This window comes from Emydura macquarii, unplaced genomic scaffold (genome assembly GCF_026122565.2).
Source record: "Emydura macquarii macquarii isolate MOO-44397 ecotype Brisbane River unplaced genomic scaffold, CSIRO-AGI_Emac_v2 contig_3692, whole genome shotgun sequence".
Taxonomy (NCBI): Eukaryota; Metazoa; Chordata; order Testudines; family Chelidae; genus Emydura; species Emydura macquarii.
The window spans coordinates 12,853,017-12,868,419 of NW_027133829.1; the positions used below are offsets into that span (position 1 = coordinate 12,853,017).

The following is a 15,403-nucleotide window of genomic DNA, read 5'->3' on the forward strand; positions in this document are numbered from 1 at the left end:
CAGCTCAGGAGCAAGTGCTACCAATAGCAGCCGCTGTTGGCTGAAAAAGGGAGTCAGGCTCCTGAATGCTCTGCTTAAAGAGACAGCACTCCCCCCAACATGCACACACGCATTCCCCCCTCCCCAAAGTGCATGCGCATCCCCCCCCCCCCACATATACACAGATGTACACTCTTATCTCTTGCCTCTCACCAAAATATGAAATGGTGCCCCGGGTGAGCCAGAAGTATCCAGAGGGCTGCAGGATGGCCATGGGCTCTGACAAGATGCAGCCCCCATGAGACAGCATGGAGTCCACCTTGAGTCACAGGCCAAATGCCAGGCAGCACAAGGCACAGCAGCAATGCACAAGTAGGAGCGGCAATACACCATATACCATGCCACTCTTACTTCTGATTGGCTGAACAAGAAGCGGACTTAGTGGACTTATAGCCTCTAAAGTTTGACATTGTTTTATTTTGGAGTGTAGTTCTGTTTAAAAAAAAATTACTACCTTTATGAGATGAATTGAATAATACTATTTCCTGTTTTTTACAGTGCAAATATTCGTTATCACAAATAACATAAAGTGTATAACATGGTACTCTGTGTGGTAATTGAAATCAATACAACACAGATGGTATACACCCAAGAGTTCTGAAGGAACTCAAATGTGTAATTACAGAACTACTAACTGTGGTATGTAACCTATCATTTTAATCAGCTTCTGTACCAGATGACTGGAGGATAGCTAATGTGATGCCAATGTTTTAAAAAGGCTCCAGAGGCGATCCCCGCAACTACAAAGCAGTAAGCCTAACTTCAGTACCAGGCAAATTGGTTGAAACTATATTAAAAAACAGAATTAGACACATAGATGAACATAATTAGTTGGAAAAGAGTCAACATAATTTTTGTAAAGGGAAATCATGCCTCACCAATCTACTAGAATTCTTTGAAGGGGTCAGCAAGCATGTGGATAAGGGTGATCCAGTGGATATAGTGCACTTAGATTTTAAGAAAGCCTTTGACAAGTTCCCTCACCAAAGGCTCTTAAGCAAAGTAAGCTGTAATGAGATAATAAGGAAGGTCCTCTCCTGGATCAGTAACTGGCTAAAAGATAGGAAACAAAGGTTAGGAATAATGGTCAGTTTTTAGAATGGAGAGAGGTAAATAGGGGTGTCCCCCAGGGGTCTGCACTGGGACCAGTACTGTTCAACATATTCATAAATGTCCTGGAAAAAGGGGTAAACAGTGAGGTGGCAAAATTTGCACATGAAACAAAACGACTCAAGATAGTTAAGTCCAAAGCTCTCTGCGAAGAATTACAAAGGAATCTCACAAAACTGGTGACTGGGCCACAAAATGACCGATGAAATTCAATGTTGATAAATGCTAAGTAATGCACTTTGGAAAACATAATCCCAATTATTCATAGTAAATTATGGGGTCTAAATTAGCTGTTACTACTGAAGAAAAAGATCTTGGAGTCATTGTGGATAGTTCTCTGAAAACATCCACTCAATGTACAGCAGCAGTCAAAAAAGCTAACAGAATGTTGGGAAGTATTAGGAAAGGAATAGATAATGAGACAGAAAATATGTTGCCTTTTTCTAAATCCATGGTGTGCCCACATCTTGAATACTGCATGCAGATCTGATTGCCCCAGCTCAAAAAAGATGTATTTGAATTGGAAAAGATACAGAAAAGAGCAACTAAAATAATTAGAGGATGGAAAAGCTTCCAAATGAGAAGAGATTAATAAGACTGGGACTTCTCATCTTGGAAAAGAGACAACTAAGGGAGGATATGTTAAGAAGCCTATAAAATCATGACTGGTGTGGAGAAAGTACATAAGGAAGTGTTATTTACTCCTTCTCATAACACACGAACTAAGAGTTACCAAATGAAATTAATAGGCAGCAGGTTTAAAATGTACAAATGGCAGTATTTCTTCACACAACATGCAGTCAGCCTGTGGAACTCTTTGCCAGAGGATGTTGTGAAGGCCAAGACTATAACAGGATTCAAGAAAGACCTGAATAAGTTCATGGGGGATAGGTCTGTCAATAGCTATTAGTCAGGATTGGCAGGGATGCAAAACCATGCTCTCAAGTGTGCCTAGCTCTGTTTACCAGAAGCTGGGAATAGGTGACGGGATGGATCACTTGATGATTACCTGTTCTGTTCATTCCCTCTGAAGCACCTGGCATTAGTCACTGTTGGAAGACTGGATACTGGGCTTGATGGACCATTGGTCTGACCCCCTATGGCCATTCTTATGTTATATTCTTATGTGTACTGAGTCCTGGACCTCCTCTAAGGAGATTTGGAGCTCTTCTGCTATTCTCCAAAGCAGCTCTTGGACGTGTTTGTGGTACCTGAGGACATTTTGTCACCTTCTCACTCAATAGACATGCTTCCTGTATGTGTTCCATCATACATCTGCAGAGTTAACTGATTAAATATACTTATATTTGCACTGTTAGCACTAACACAGCTCTAAGAGTGTGAGCTGGATTCTAATCTGGCTTGAATATGAACACAACTGTCCTACTATTTATTTATAAGAATTAAATTAAGCTCCTATTAAAATCATAGGGCTTCTAAATTAAAATTCCAAAAACTTTTCCAGTGTCGCACAGTGGATTCAGTCATACTCAGTCAGTTCTCATAAACACCCAATGGCAAAACAAAGATGAGGGAAAAAATCCTCTTCACAGGACATCAATAATTCCCATCCCCTTCTTTAATCAGCTGCCTCCCTAAATGCCTGAAAGAAAAGATGGTGTTTGTAGCACGTCCGAAAGGTCAGTGGAGCTAGATTCTGGCAGACTAAGGGGGAAGTGAATTTCAGAGCTGAAGGGACATTAGAGAATAAATAACCTGTCAGCTTTATCTTCCTGTTCACAGCAAGGAAGCTCTAAATGAAGCATCTCTGTTTATTGCAATTGTCAAGGTATTGTATGAAGAGAGAGGTGGTGTCTCAAATAATCTGATCCCAAATGGTTTTCGGGCTTTGCACTTGAGTTTCTCATATTGTTTCATAGAGTCTTAGCCAGCCCATGTTCTGATTTCTTATGAAAAGGACTATTGGGAGATAGCGGTGTATGTCTCATATACTAAAAGAAAGGGTGTTCCAAAGAATTACATTTCTTAGCTATCTTCTGCCCCCTTTAACTCACACCTCTTGCTGTCCTGGTTGTCAGACTCTAGAGAGCCTTGACCGATTTGTTGTGGATGACTCTTTAGTTGCACATGTGGCAGTCCCTTGCCTGGGGATAGCTGCAGACCAAATTCTTGTTCAGAGTCTTTCTCCTTTTCAGATTTTAGTCACCAATTTGGATTTCCATGATGAGCAGAAGCGTCGGAATTTAAACGGGACGTTGCATGAGCTGCTGCGGATGAACATTGTCCCTATTATTAACACCAATGATGCTGTTGTTCCACCTCCAGAGCCAAACAGTGATCTTCAGGGGGTAAATGTGGGTAAAGTATTGCAGTGGGTGGATCCTGTTATTAGACCTGCTAGAGCACGAATGCATGGCTCACTAACACTGTAATAATCTGGGTATCCTGAAGTGACCAGCAGGGGAAATGGAAAACATAAGAACAAAAAAATCACAGAGATGCTAAGAGCTGACAATCCGTACAGTTAAGCAGAATGGTATGTACAGAGGAATTAGGTAATGGGTACTGACATGGCCTGCTTTTGACAAGGTGTATTGGTTTGAATGGGGAGCAGACACTAGCATGGCTTGCTTTTTGCAGGGCACAAACTGATCATTACTTGTTTACTGCATGCTAACATTGTGCTGGACTCCATACAAAGATTCTACCCCACAGAGCTTACAGTATAGTATGGACAGAGCAGGGGAGAGGTGCATGGTAGTACTAATATTGGTTGTTTGCCAAGAGTGCAATCAGTGTTTGCTAACTTCTCTCCCTCACTGGTGTTGCTGACCTCTGTATGTATTTCAGGTTATTAGTGTTAAGGATAATGATAGTCTGGCAGCACGGCTGGCTGTAGAAATGAAGACTGATCTCCTGATTGTTCTCTCAGATGTAGAAGGTATGTGACTTACTCCTTTGCATGTGGCTAGATCAACAATTTCTATCCCTCCAAAAACATAAAACTAGCATGTTAACTGTCTGTGCTTAGGGTAGCCCACCTGAAAATGCCAAGGTCAGGGCAGGCTGCAAAAGGAGAGCAGATTCTCCCAGAACTGGTGGGTAAAACTGAAGTTAGATTCCCCAACCAGTCACAGTGTTCCTGATTTCCCACACTGGTTATCAAGAAGCTACAATAAGAAATACACAGCCCCATTTATTGCATTTCTATCTCTGGGTCACAGTCAGCAACTAGGTCCAGTAAAGAGAGAACTTATTTATAACTCTATTCCCTTTACCAAAATGTTCTCTTGATCTCCAAGCGGTCAGTCACATTACCAGATCAATATAAGTTTGGATCTTACCCACAATACCATGCTGCCAGCCAATCCTTTAGTAACTAAAACTGAAGGTTTATTATACAAGGAAAGAAGCAAACGAGAAGAGATGTTAAATGGTCAAAGCAATTAGATACATACAAATGACTTCAAAGTCCATATATACCAGATTCTCAGCAGAATTGTGGAGTTTGCAGACTTCTACAGTTCCACTGGTGTACATCCAGTACCTGGATGGGTTTCAGTCCTTGTTTCACAGCTTCAGTTGTAGATGAGTTGCTCCAGAGGTAGGAGTGACCTAAACAAACTGGAGGATTGGGCCAAAAGAAATCTAATGAGGTTCAACAAAGATAAGTGCAGAGTCCTCCACTTAGGAAGGAAGAATCCCATGCACAGCTATAGACTGGGGACCCGAACTGGGCAGCAGCTCTGCAGAAAGGGACCTGGGGGTAACGGTGGATAAAAAGCTGGATATGAGTCAGCAGTGTGCCCTGGTTGTCAAGAAGGCCAATGGCATATTGGGCTGCATTAGGAGGGGCATTGCTAGCAGGTCACGGGAAGTGATTATTCCCCTCTATTCGGCATTGGTGAGGCCGCATTTAGAATATTGTGTCCAGTTTTGGGCCCCCCAATACAAAAAGGATGTGGACAAGTTGGAGAGAGTCCAGCGGAGGGCAACCAAAATGATTAGGGGCTGGAGCACAGGACTTATGAGGAGAGGCTGAGGGAACTGGGCTTGTTTAGTCTGCAAAAGAGAAGAGTGAGGGGGGATTTGATAGCGGCCTTTAACTACCTGAAAGCGGGTTCCAGGGAGGATGGGGCTAGGCTGTTCTCGGTGGTGGCAGATGACAGAACAAGGAGCAACGGTCTCAAGTTGCAGGGAGGGAGGTCTAGGTTGGACATTAGGAAAAAGTTTTTTACTAGGAGGGTGGTGAAGCACTGGAATGGGTTACCTAGGGAGGTGGTGGAATCTCCATCCTTAGAGGTTTTTAAGCTGCGGCTTGACAAAGCCCTGGTTGGGATGATATAGCAGAGGTTAGTCCTGCTTTGAGCAGGGGGTTGGACTAGATGACCTCCTGAGGTCCCTTCCAACTCTAATATTCTATGATTCTATGATTCTATGATTCTATGAAGCAGGAATGAAGACAAGATGGAGATGGTGCAGCTGCATTTTATAGTTCTGCCATAAGGCTTGAACTTTCTTTGTCCCAAACACAGCTACACAGCACATGGCATGGTAAAGCCTCAGAGTCCCCTGTCCATAGATAAGTTCTTACATATTCTGGTGACTCATAAGGTGTAGCCCCTGGTTCTTTCACCAGATCCATAGTACATTTGAGTTCCCTTGATGGGCCTTTAAGCGGGCTTAGTGCTGCTGCCATCCTGTCTGGAGTGTCACCCAGAAACACAGCACAAGTTTGAAATACAAATATATCATGCATATTTAGAACTCATAATAAAAAACTAATTATCAGTCTTAGGGAATCATGACTTTTCCACGGGTACCTTGCATAGCATATCCCATACAGTATTTATTGCAATTCTGTAATATTAGAATCAGTAATATTATAAATGGTCATTCATATTCTACACACAGTCACACAGCATCACACATGTCTAAGACAAGCTTGTTCACATTGCTTGTATGTCATGTTTTTTCATCTCTTTTGTCTGTATATAGAATCATAGGGCTGGAAGGGACCTCGAGAGGTCATCTAGTCCAGTCCCTGCACTCATGGCAGGACTAAGTAATATCTAGACCATCCCTGACAAGTGTTTGTCTAACCTGTTTTGAAAAATCTCCAATGATGGAGATTCCACAACCTCCTTAGGCAATTTATTTCAGTGATTGACCACCCTGACAGTTAGGAAATTTTTCCTAATGTCCAACCTAAACCTCCCTTGCTGCACTTTAAGCCCATTGCTTCTTGTCTTGGCCTCAGAAATTAAGAACAATTTTTCTCCCTCCTCCTTGTAACAACCTTTTATGTACTTGAAAGCTGTTATCATGTCCCCTCTCAGTCTTCTCTTCTCCAGGCTAAACAAACCCAGTTCTTTCAGTCTTCCCTCATAAGTCACATTTTCTAGTCCTTTAATAATTTTTGTTGCTCTTCTCTGGACTTTCTCCAATTTGTCCACATCTTTCCTGAAATGTGGTGCCCAGAACTGAACATAATACTCCAGTTGAGGCCTAATCAGCGTGGAGTAGAGCGGAAGAATTACTACTGTCTTACTTGCAACACTCCTGCTAATGCATCCCAGAATGATGTTTGCTTTTTTTGCAACAGCATTACACTGTTGACTCATATTTAACTTGTGATCCACTATGATCCCCAGATCCCTTTCTGCAGTACTTCTTTCTAGGCAGTCATTTCCAATTTTGTACGTGTGCAACTGATTGTTCCTTCCTAAGTGGAGTACTTTGCATTTGTCCTTACTGAATTTCATCCTATTTACCTCAGAGCAGTTCTCCAGTTTGTCCAGATCATTCTGAATTATAATCCTATCCTATCCAAAGCTCTTACAACCCCTCCCAGCTTGGTATTGTCCGCAAACTTAATAAGTGTGGTCTCTGTCATTATTTAAATCCTTGATGAAAATATAGAACAGAACCAGACCCAGAGCTGATACCTGTGGTACCCCACTCGTTATGCCCTTCCAGCATGACTGTGAATCATTGATAACTACTCTCTGGGAACAGTTCTCCAACCGGTTATGCACCCACCTTATAGTAGCTCCATCTAGGTTGTATTTCCCTAGCTTAAGAGAAGTCATGCAGGACAGTATCAAAAGCCTTACTAAAGTCAAGATATACCACATCTTCCACCTCCCCCCATCCCCAAGGCCTGTTTACCCTATCAAAGAAAGTTATCAGGTTGGTTTGACATGATTTGTTCTTGACAAATCCATGCTGACTGTTACGTATTACCTTATTATCTTCTAGATGTTTGCAAATTGATTGCTTAATTATTTGCTCCATTATCTTTCCGGGTACAGAAGTTAAGTAGACTGGTTTCCCCGGTTTGTCCTTATTTCCCTTTTTGTAGATGGGCACTATATTTGCCCTTTTCCAGTCTTTTGGAATCTCTCCTGTCTTCCAAGACTTTTGAAAAATAATTGCTAATGAGTCAGCTTGCTCCTCAGTCAGCTCCTTGAGTATTCTAGGATGCATTTCATCAGGCCTACCCTGAACCCTTGGCACTACAAGTCCCAGCCCTCAGCCACCTTTCCTCAAGGTTCGCCCAGATCTGTGCACTGCTTGCTGTGCTCCAGAGGCAGCATGTGGCAAGGGGCTGGGGCCAGCCTACTGCCAGCACCCCTCCCTTCCATGCCCCTTGCACTCCCAGAGGTTCAGCAACGACCCAGGAGTGCAGCCTCGGGCAAAGCTTTGGCCACTTCAGTGCACAGGTTGTGGCCCTTTAAAACTTCTACAGAGCACAGTCTCCAGGCCAGGATTTGGCTGCAGCAGCAGCAGTTCTCAGCAGTCTGCTCTTTCCTGGCTCTGCTTGTAAGCTTGTCCCCCTCCTGAGGGGATGTGGGGTGCTTCTGCTCTGCATGCTCCAATCAGGCTGCCTTGGGCTAGCAGCAGGGGCTCACAGCAGTGCCTGTGAACTTCAGCGTCTTCCCCTTCTACTTGTAAGTGGCTGCCCCTCACATGGCAAGTGGAGTTGGGGAATGGAAACCCAGATGTGCTGATCTTTAAGATGCAATACAGGCACAGCATAGTACTGTATTTGCTTTTTTGGGTCTTTCCCCTCCGTTGCTACCTGATTGCTTACTTCCGGTTTCATATGGTGTTTGGTTGACTGGTCACTTTATAACTCTGGTGTTTGTATCTTTGAGGTTCCGCTGTAGATTACAGAACTAGGAGCAATGGTCTCAAGTTGTAGTGGGAGAGGTCTAGGTTGGATATTAAGAAAAACTTCTTTAGTAGGAGGGTGGTGAGCACTGGAATGGGTTACCTAGGAAGGTGGTGGAATCTGCATCCTCAGAGATTTTTAAAGCGCAGCTTGACGAAGCCCTAGCTGGGATGATTTAGTTGGGGTTGGCCCTGCTTTTAGCAGGGGGTTGGACTAGATGACCTCCTGAGGTCCCTTCCAACCCTAATCTTCTGTGAGTCTTTTAAACACTAAGGCTCACAATAGCTCTGAAATAGGGAAGTATACTATCCCCACTTTACAGATGGGAAACTGAGACACAGAAAAATTCAGTTACTAGTTCAGGTCGCATAGTGAATCTATGGCAGAGCTGGGAATTTGAACTTAGATTCCGAGTCCCCGTCCATTTGTGGTTAAGTCATTGTCTTTCTTTTTGCTACAAGTTGAGGGAACAGAAATGAATGTCAACAGCAGATCTAGTGTACAGGCCCACATGCTGTCTGGAAATTTAACACAAACAATAAGGTATTCTGAGATATCCAAACAATGATGTGTAGCTCAAACTAGATGGTGTAGAAAAGATTAATTATATAAGTCCTGAAGTTTCCCTGCAGTTATATTAATTATATAAGTCCTTTTCAGTTTCCCTTTTTTAAAGGGAGCTGCCTTAAGAACTCTAATTTTATTTATGGCTAACTCTACTACATTGAACTTTGTCTGATTGTTATTTTTTAATACAAACACACACCCCACAGACCATCTCAGATCAAACAGTTCATTGGTGCGTATTACAGCAAGTAATGGCCATTACAGAAAGGAAAAGTGAATTATCACTTCTAGACTTCTTTCCTTCTTGAGAGCTGTAGCTCTTACGCCATATATAAATCAGGTTATTTGGCAAATTTTAGCATAATTACAGGGGAAAAGCTAAAATCCTTAGCAGACAACTATACAAATATATTTTTTCTATAGAATATAATTACATGTGCATGTTGGACGGTGATCAGTGAATAAGGCAGAGATGCAATATCTCATGAGAACAGAAGTAAAGAAAAAAGGTGGGGATATTACAATTACTACGTCAGCTAAAATTAAAAGTAACTTTGCCTCTGTCTCCTTCACTGCGTGCTGTCCAGCCTCTAGCGAGGAATGCATTCTGCTGTTGCTGTAAACTTCCATCAGTGTAATTCCATTGACTTCAGTGAATTTTGCTGAACTGTTTGTAGTTACAAACTAGAATAAGGCAGGAAGCTGATAGAACCCTGCCTCATTTGCTAATAGTATTTCCTGATTCACTACACATTGACCTAACTGTGCACTGAATGAGGAAGGGATGTTGCAAAAAGTATGTGATTGTGTAGTTAGAGCTTATTGTGTATGTGTGCATGAGTGTGCATAAGGAAATAGAGTTAAGGTTACACAGACAACTTTCAGCACCCAGGTTACTTCATAACCTTAATGTTCTTTTAATACTGTTATTTTTGTGGAAATCCTGCTTATACAGAGAGGCACACTGCCCCCCTCTGGTGATGGCTAGGCCCCCTTGAGAATAATGAGCTTGCTACAGCCTTCTAATAGACATGTGTCTTTTAGCTCATGCAGTAGTGTTATACTTATAAAATAAATAGCAGGATCTTATTCAGAGGGACAAGACAATATGCCACATTTATTGTGAATACAAAGATTTCAAAAAGCAATTGCCCATGCATGCGCGTACACACACACACAAGGTTCTACAAAGATGCACTTTTTAAATTATTTTTTTGCTAATTAAACATTTAGTATTGCACCCCCTTTACCCAAAAATTGCTATTGGCATAGATATACACTGGCGTGGGGGAATCTGTGTATCGTTGTAGTACCCGATAAATTGCGTGTAACTTGGCATGTTGTGCAGAGCCATGATCCAAATATTCTTGTATGTTTTTATTTTTTTAAATTTATGGCAGGGTATTTAATTCATTGGGTGCTATTGATTACTATGGAGCTTCCATTGGTAAACCAGATTTGTTGCTCTTTTTCAGTGGTATTTAATTCTTCTGGGGGGGGGGGGGGGCTTTTATTTGAGATTTTTTTTGCTCAAGTGTGATCTTTGGGCACTGGTATTTGGGCTCCTTTTTAATTAGGGCATGTGTAAGCATGTTTGGCTTAGCTACATTTTTTATTGTGACTTTTTTATTTACTAGAAAATTAGAGTCCACTGTGCCATCCAGGTATTAGAAACTTTTTTTTATTAACTTTTTGGACAATATGTACTTTAGTGGGGTGTGAGTGCTTTGGATTGTAATGGGTGCATTGCCGGTAAGTGGTTTAAAGGATTGCACTGCTCATACAGCTGCTAGAAATTCTCACTTTCAGGAATCAAAATTCAACTCTGCGCCTTGCAGTTTTTTTGAATTATATGCCACTGGCACCAGTTTATATTCTTTGTTTTGTTGCAATAATGTGACAGCCAGGGCTACATCATTAGCAGCGAAGCAGATGACAAAAGATTTTGACTCATCAGGAAACCTTAGGGCTAGGGCTGTCAGAGCTTTTTGTTTTAGTATGCTTAAGGCTGTTTTTTTATTTGGTTCCCATTCCCATTGAAGCAATTTTTACAGTGGAAAGGTAATTTCAGCATACTTGTAAATGTGTGGTCGTAGGAAATTAAAGCCTTCCAGCAAGACTCGTAAAGAGTGTGTATCAGTGGGAGCTGGCATTTCCAGCAAGGTTTTAACCTTTCGCTGGTCCACTTGCCTTTTTTCCTGCCCGATCACTATGTCCAGGTATATTACTTGTGATTGCACCAGGTGAGCTTTTTCAAGGCTTACCTTGAATCTTGTTTCCTGTATTAGGCTCAACACGCTCTCCGTGAGTGCTTGTACCTGTACCTTAGTTTCCCCGAAAATTAGGATGTCGTCCACTTAGGAGAACACGAATGATCTTTCATGTGGGGCCCAGGCAGTCAAGCATGTCTACGATGTGTCAGTGGGCAATAGCCGGACTGTCTTGGAACCTTTGGGGTAAACGCTGGAAAGTGAACTGTTGGTCCCTTATTGTAAATGTGAAGCGATCCTGTGAATCAGGGTGTAGAGGTAGAGCAAAGAAACAGTTAGCCAGATCTATTACCGAGAAATATTTGGACATTACCTGTACCTGTTGGATGACCTGAGTCATATCCGCTACAATAGGGGCCATAGGTACTGATTCTCTGTTGATTCATTAGTAATTTATGGTCAGGCACCAGGACTGTCCATCTGCCTTCAGTACGGGCCAAATCGGTGAATTAAAGGGGAAGTTGATTTTTCTAATAACCCCTTGCTTCTTTAGCTCTTCTGTGATTTGTGTTAGTTGTTTTTTGGCATTTTTTTGGATACATATACTGCTTCTGTGGCAGTACCAACTTACCCACAATTTTCACACATGCATTAATCTTACCACAGTCAATTTTTTTGTGGGTCCAAATATCACCATCCCACTCACTGCTGGGGTCCCATGGTGAATTTTCCCAATCAGGATCCCCAGTTTCTTTGGACCATTTGCTGGTAGTTACCACGGCGACTTGGTGGGTAGCAAATCCCAATATTCTTTTAAAATGCTTAATAAGGGATTCACTTAGGCTATGGTTAGGAATTCTCCCTTGTTCTAGGGTTAATTTTTTTACCATGCTTTTTAATGCTTGGTTTTTATTTTTAATTTTGTTTTTAGATTTAACTACATTTAAAAAAAATAAATTTTAAGTGTTTCTTGAAGGGACTTCAACTGATTTTGCATCCCTGTAGCAGAAGCTTTCCCCAGTGCTCAATCTCCTTGTCTGCCTTATTTGCTTTTTCATTGAGGGAGGTAATTGTTTCTTGACTTTCTGCCAAGCGCAGACAGAAGCTGTTACATGCTTCCCATAGCAGCCACACTGCTGCAGATTCCCTCCTGCTGGAGCTAGAAGGATTATATACTGCCAAATACTGTGCCAGTTTATTCTATAAATTGGATGTAGTATAGACATCAGCTAAGATTTGTTCTGTCCAGGGGTTGTGTCTAAATTTCTGTAACATATGGGAAAAAGGGGTGTCTTCTTTGACAAAGGGTAGGCAAGGTGGCAGGTTAAGGTCTTCCCCTGAGGGAAAGGGATTTTTAACCTGCTTTCTTCTAAACATATTGTATTTGCCAAAGCTCTGGTACAGTACAAGCTCCTAAACCAGGGAGATGGCAAAAAAGAAGGGGGGTATATCACAGTGAAACCCTTTGCATGCACACAATTTTTGGTCAAGAAAAAATCTCCTGCACAGGTTCCACGGGTTTCAATGTGTAAACAGCACGCAGTACGAACTCCCAACATGCTGGTATCATAGGTTCACACACTCCGCATGCAGTGCGAGCTCCTAACGTGCGAGTTGGGACCTGCTTGCTTTAAACCTCAACACACAGTGCGAGCTCCTAACGTGTGAGTGGCAGTGACCGTCACGTAGTACGAGTGCCTTTGTGTGGTGACTGCAAATATTGGCACACTTATGATGCCCTACCCATGGCAATTTTTCAAAACAAGGTACCTTTCTTTAATAGTGTGCACACCAGATTCGCAATAACCGAGATGTATGCCAATATTCCCCCTTTCGCAATTCTCCACCAAAATGTTATACTTCTAAAATAAACAGCAGAATCTTATTCAGAGGGACAAGTCAATACACCACGTTTATTGTGAATACAAAGATTTCAAAAAGCAATTGCCTACACACTTTCTCTCTCTCTCTCTCTCTCACACACACACACACACACACACACACACACACACACACACACACACACACACACACACACACACACACACACACAAATGTTCTACAAAGATGAAGTATACTTACAAGCCTCAGTTCCAGAGGGGTAGCCGTGTTAGTCTGTATACAGTAAAAACAACGAGAGTTCTGTGGCACTTTAAAGACTAACAAATTTAATTTTTGTAGGCATACGCTTTCATGAGACTCAGATGCAGAAGTGAGCTGAGTCTCATGAAAGCTTATGTCTACAGAAATTAAATTCGTTAATCTTTAAAGTGCTGCAGAACTCTCATTGTTTTTACCAGCCTCAGTTGCTTGTGTTAGTCCGCTGGCCAGGTGGCTAAGACACGAGAGAGGGACCAGGGGTCTGCTGGTGCGCACCATTGCTCCTGGAGGATGATTGTAGAAGCAAACACAAAGTCCGTATCTTTTAGTCCCCTTTTTATAGGGGTAAGCTCTTATGCCAGTCTATGGGTTCTGCTACATCATGCTGCATCTGCATCCTGATGTGATTATCAGTCGCCCATGTTTTGCAAGCATGACCATTGTTGTTATTTTTCATAGTTTATTTTGTTTTCATCCTTCGAGGTGGATCCCAGGGTCATCAGGGTGGGCAGTCTTTGGCCATCTGAGTTGTAAAAGTTGTTATCTTCACTCCCTTGAACATTGAGGCTGGCGCCTTTTTCCATCACACTCTGGTCTTACATACACACATCACTCATTTATCTATTCACACCCTAATCTCTTAACATTTACTTAAAACTTGTAACTGGAAGACACAAGTGTCCTTCAGAAACAATAACATTTCTTTTTATTTAAAACATTCACTATTACAAAACATCCTCATTTAACATTGAATCTTTCTATTTCAGAACATTTCCCGATGTTACTTTAAGTAGTGATCTTAAAACATACTTCAACAATAGCAACAGTTTCACAGAATGATCTTTGGTAACTTTACAAACAGGATAATCAGTGACCAGATGTTAATTTCGGACAAACAGATGGTGGTTTCAGACAAACTTATCAATAGTGAACAGATCACTCTACAAACCCAAAATGCAAAGCCTCACAGAGACTGCTGTGGTGGTTTGTCACATAACAAAAGAACAAGGATATTTCACGTAGAATATAACAGAATATATAATATACAATATAACAGAATCAAGCTTTGGGCCTACAGTAGCAGCTTGTGCATTTAGCTTCCCAGGTTTGATCCTCACTGCTAACACCTGTGTGTGGGTCAGCATTACATCTATATGGAATTTCTGCTGGGATAGTGGTAGAGGATGTTTAAAGGGGGTATTGGGGGAATTAATGGGTAACAGCCTGAAATGTAGACAGTTTATAAACAAAAAGTGAATAATTCCAGATATTACATATTTATAGACTCGTGTCCTGTTTTTAGCAGTATTTTGTATTTAATCCTTGTTTTGCTCTCCTCTGACAAGCTTAAGGCAATTCAATCTCATTGAAATGTGGTGCCCAGAAATGTTATCAAGACCAGAGAGAGATGGGAAAGAAACACCCCCTTTTCCCCTCCAGCCCATGATGAGATGCCTTTGTGTATGCAATCCCCAATCACAGTACTTTTTGCAGACATATTGCATTGCAAACTCAAGTGTAGCTTTCTGTCGACTCACTCCAGGACCACTCTTAACATCACTGCTTTCCAAGTGTCTTGGTACTACAGAATATCTGGGGGTATTATATTTTTCTTGCTGTATTAACAGCCTTTTTCCAAGTTTAACTTTATCATACTTCAAGGACCTCTGTATATTGCCACTCCTGGGAATAGCACCTACTATTACTTAAAGCCAACAACTTCATAAGATGGGTTAATTGGGAAGCACATAAGCACTCTCTTGCAGTGGAGAATGTTCAGTGCTTGAGTCTGTATAAGGATGTACAGTTTTCCAACCTCTACCGACTTCCTTTCCCTGGAATTTCAGAGTCCAAGGATGTATAGAGCTAACTAAACAAATTTCCATTTCAGGGCTCTTTGACAGTCCCCCAGGGTCAGATGATGCAAAGCTCATTGACATATTTTATCCTGGAGATCAGCAGTCTGTGACATTTGGAACCAAATCCCGAGTAGGGATGGGAGGAATGGAGGCCAAGGTAGGAGAAGCTTGGAGCCTGTGCTGCTTTGTTCTTTGTAGGGAGAAATCAATGTTCTGCAATGTTATGAGGTTCCATTTACCTCTTTTCTAAGCCCTGTTTTAGGTCCATTTGAATAAAAATGTATTTTACACTATTCTCTTGAATCACATATTGAATTTGACCAGTTACCTCTGCCTCCTTCCTGATTTGATGCACGTTGCCTGCTCATAAAGGAGGAGAT

The 15,403-nt window shown here is 41.8% G+C and overlaps 1 protein-coding gene across 4 annotated transcripts in view; it reads left to right on the forward strand.

Annotated features, from left to right (window-relative positions):
• The window catches only part of ALDH18A1 (aldehyde dehydrogenase 18 family member A1), a 105,376-nt gene that overhangs the window by 50,478 nt on the left and 39,495 nt on the right, over nucleotides 1-15,403 (forward strand). For 3 of the 4 annotated variants that reach the window (XM_067536991.1, XM_067536992.1, XM_067536993.1), the window contains exons 6-8: nucleotides 3,306-3,464; nucleotides 3,961-4,051; nucleotides 15,056-15,180. In XM_067536991.1, the coding sequence (XP_067393092.1) occupies nucleotides 3,306-3,464; nucleotides 3,961-4,051; nucleotides 15,056-15,180 (375 nt within the window). The remainder of the gene's footprint in view (nucleotides 1-3,305; nucleotides 3,465-3,960; nucleotides 4,052-15,055; nucleotides 15,181-15,403) is intronic. The other variant, XM_067536990.1, reaches the window with a different exon arrangement.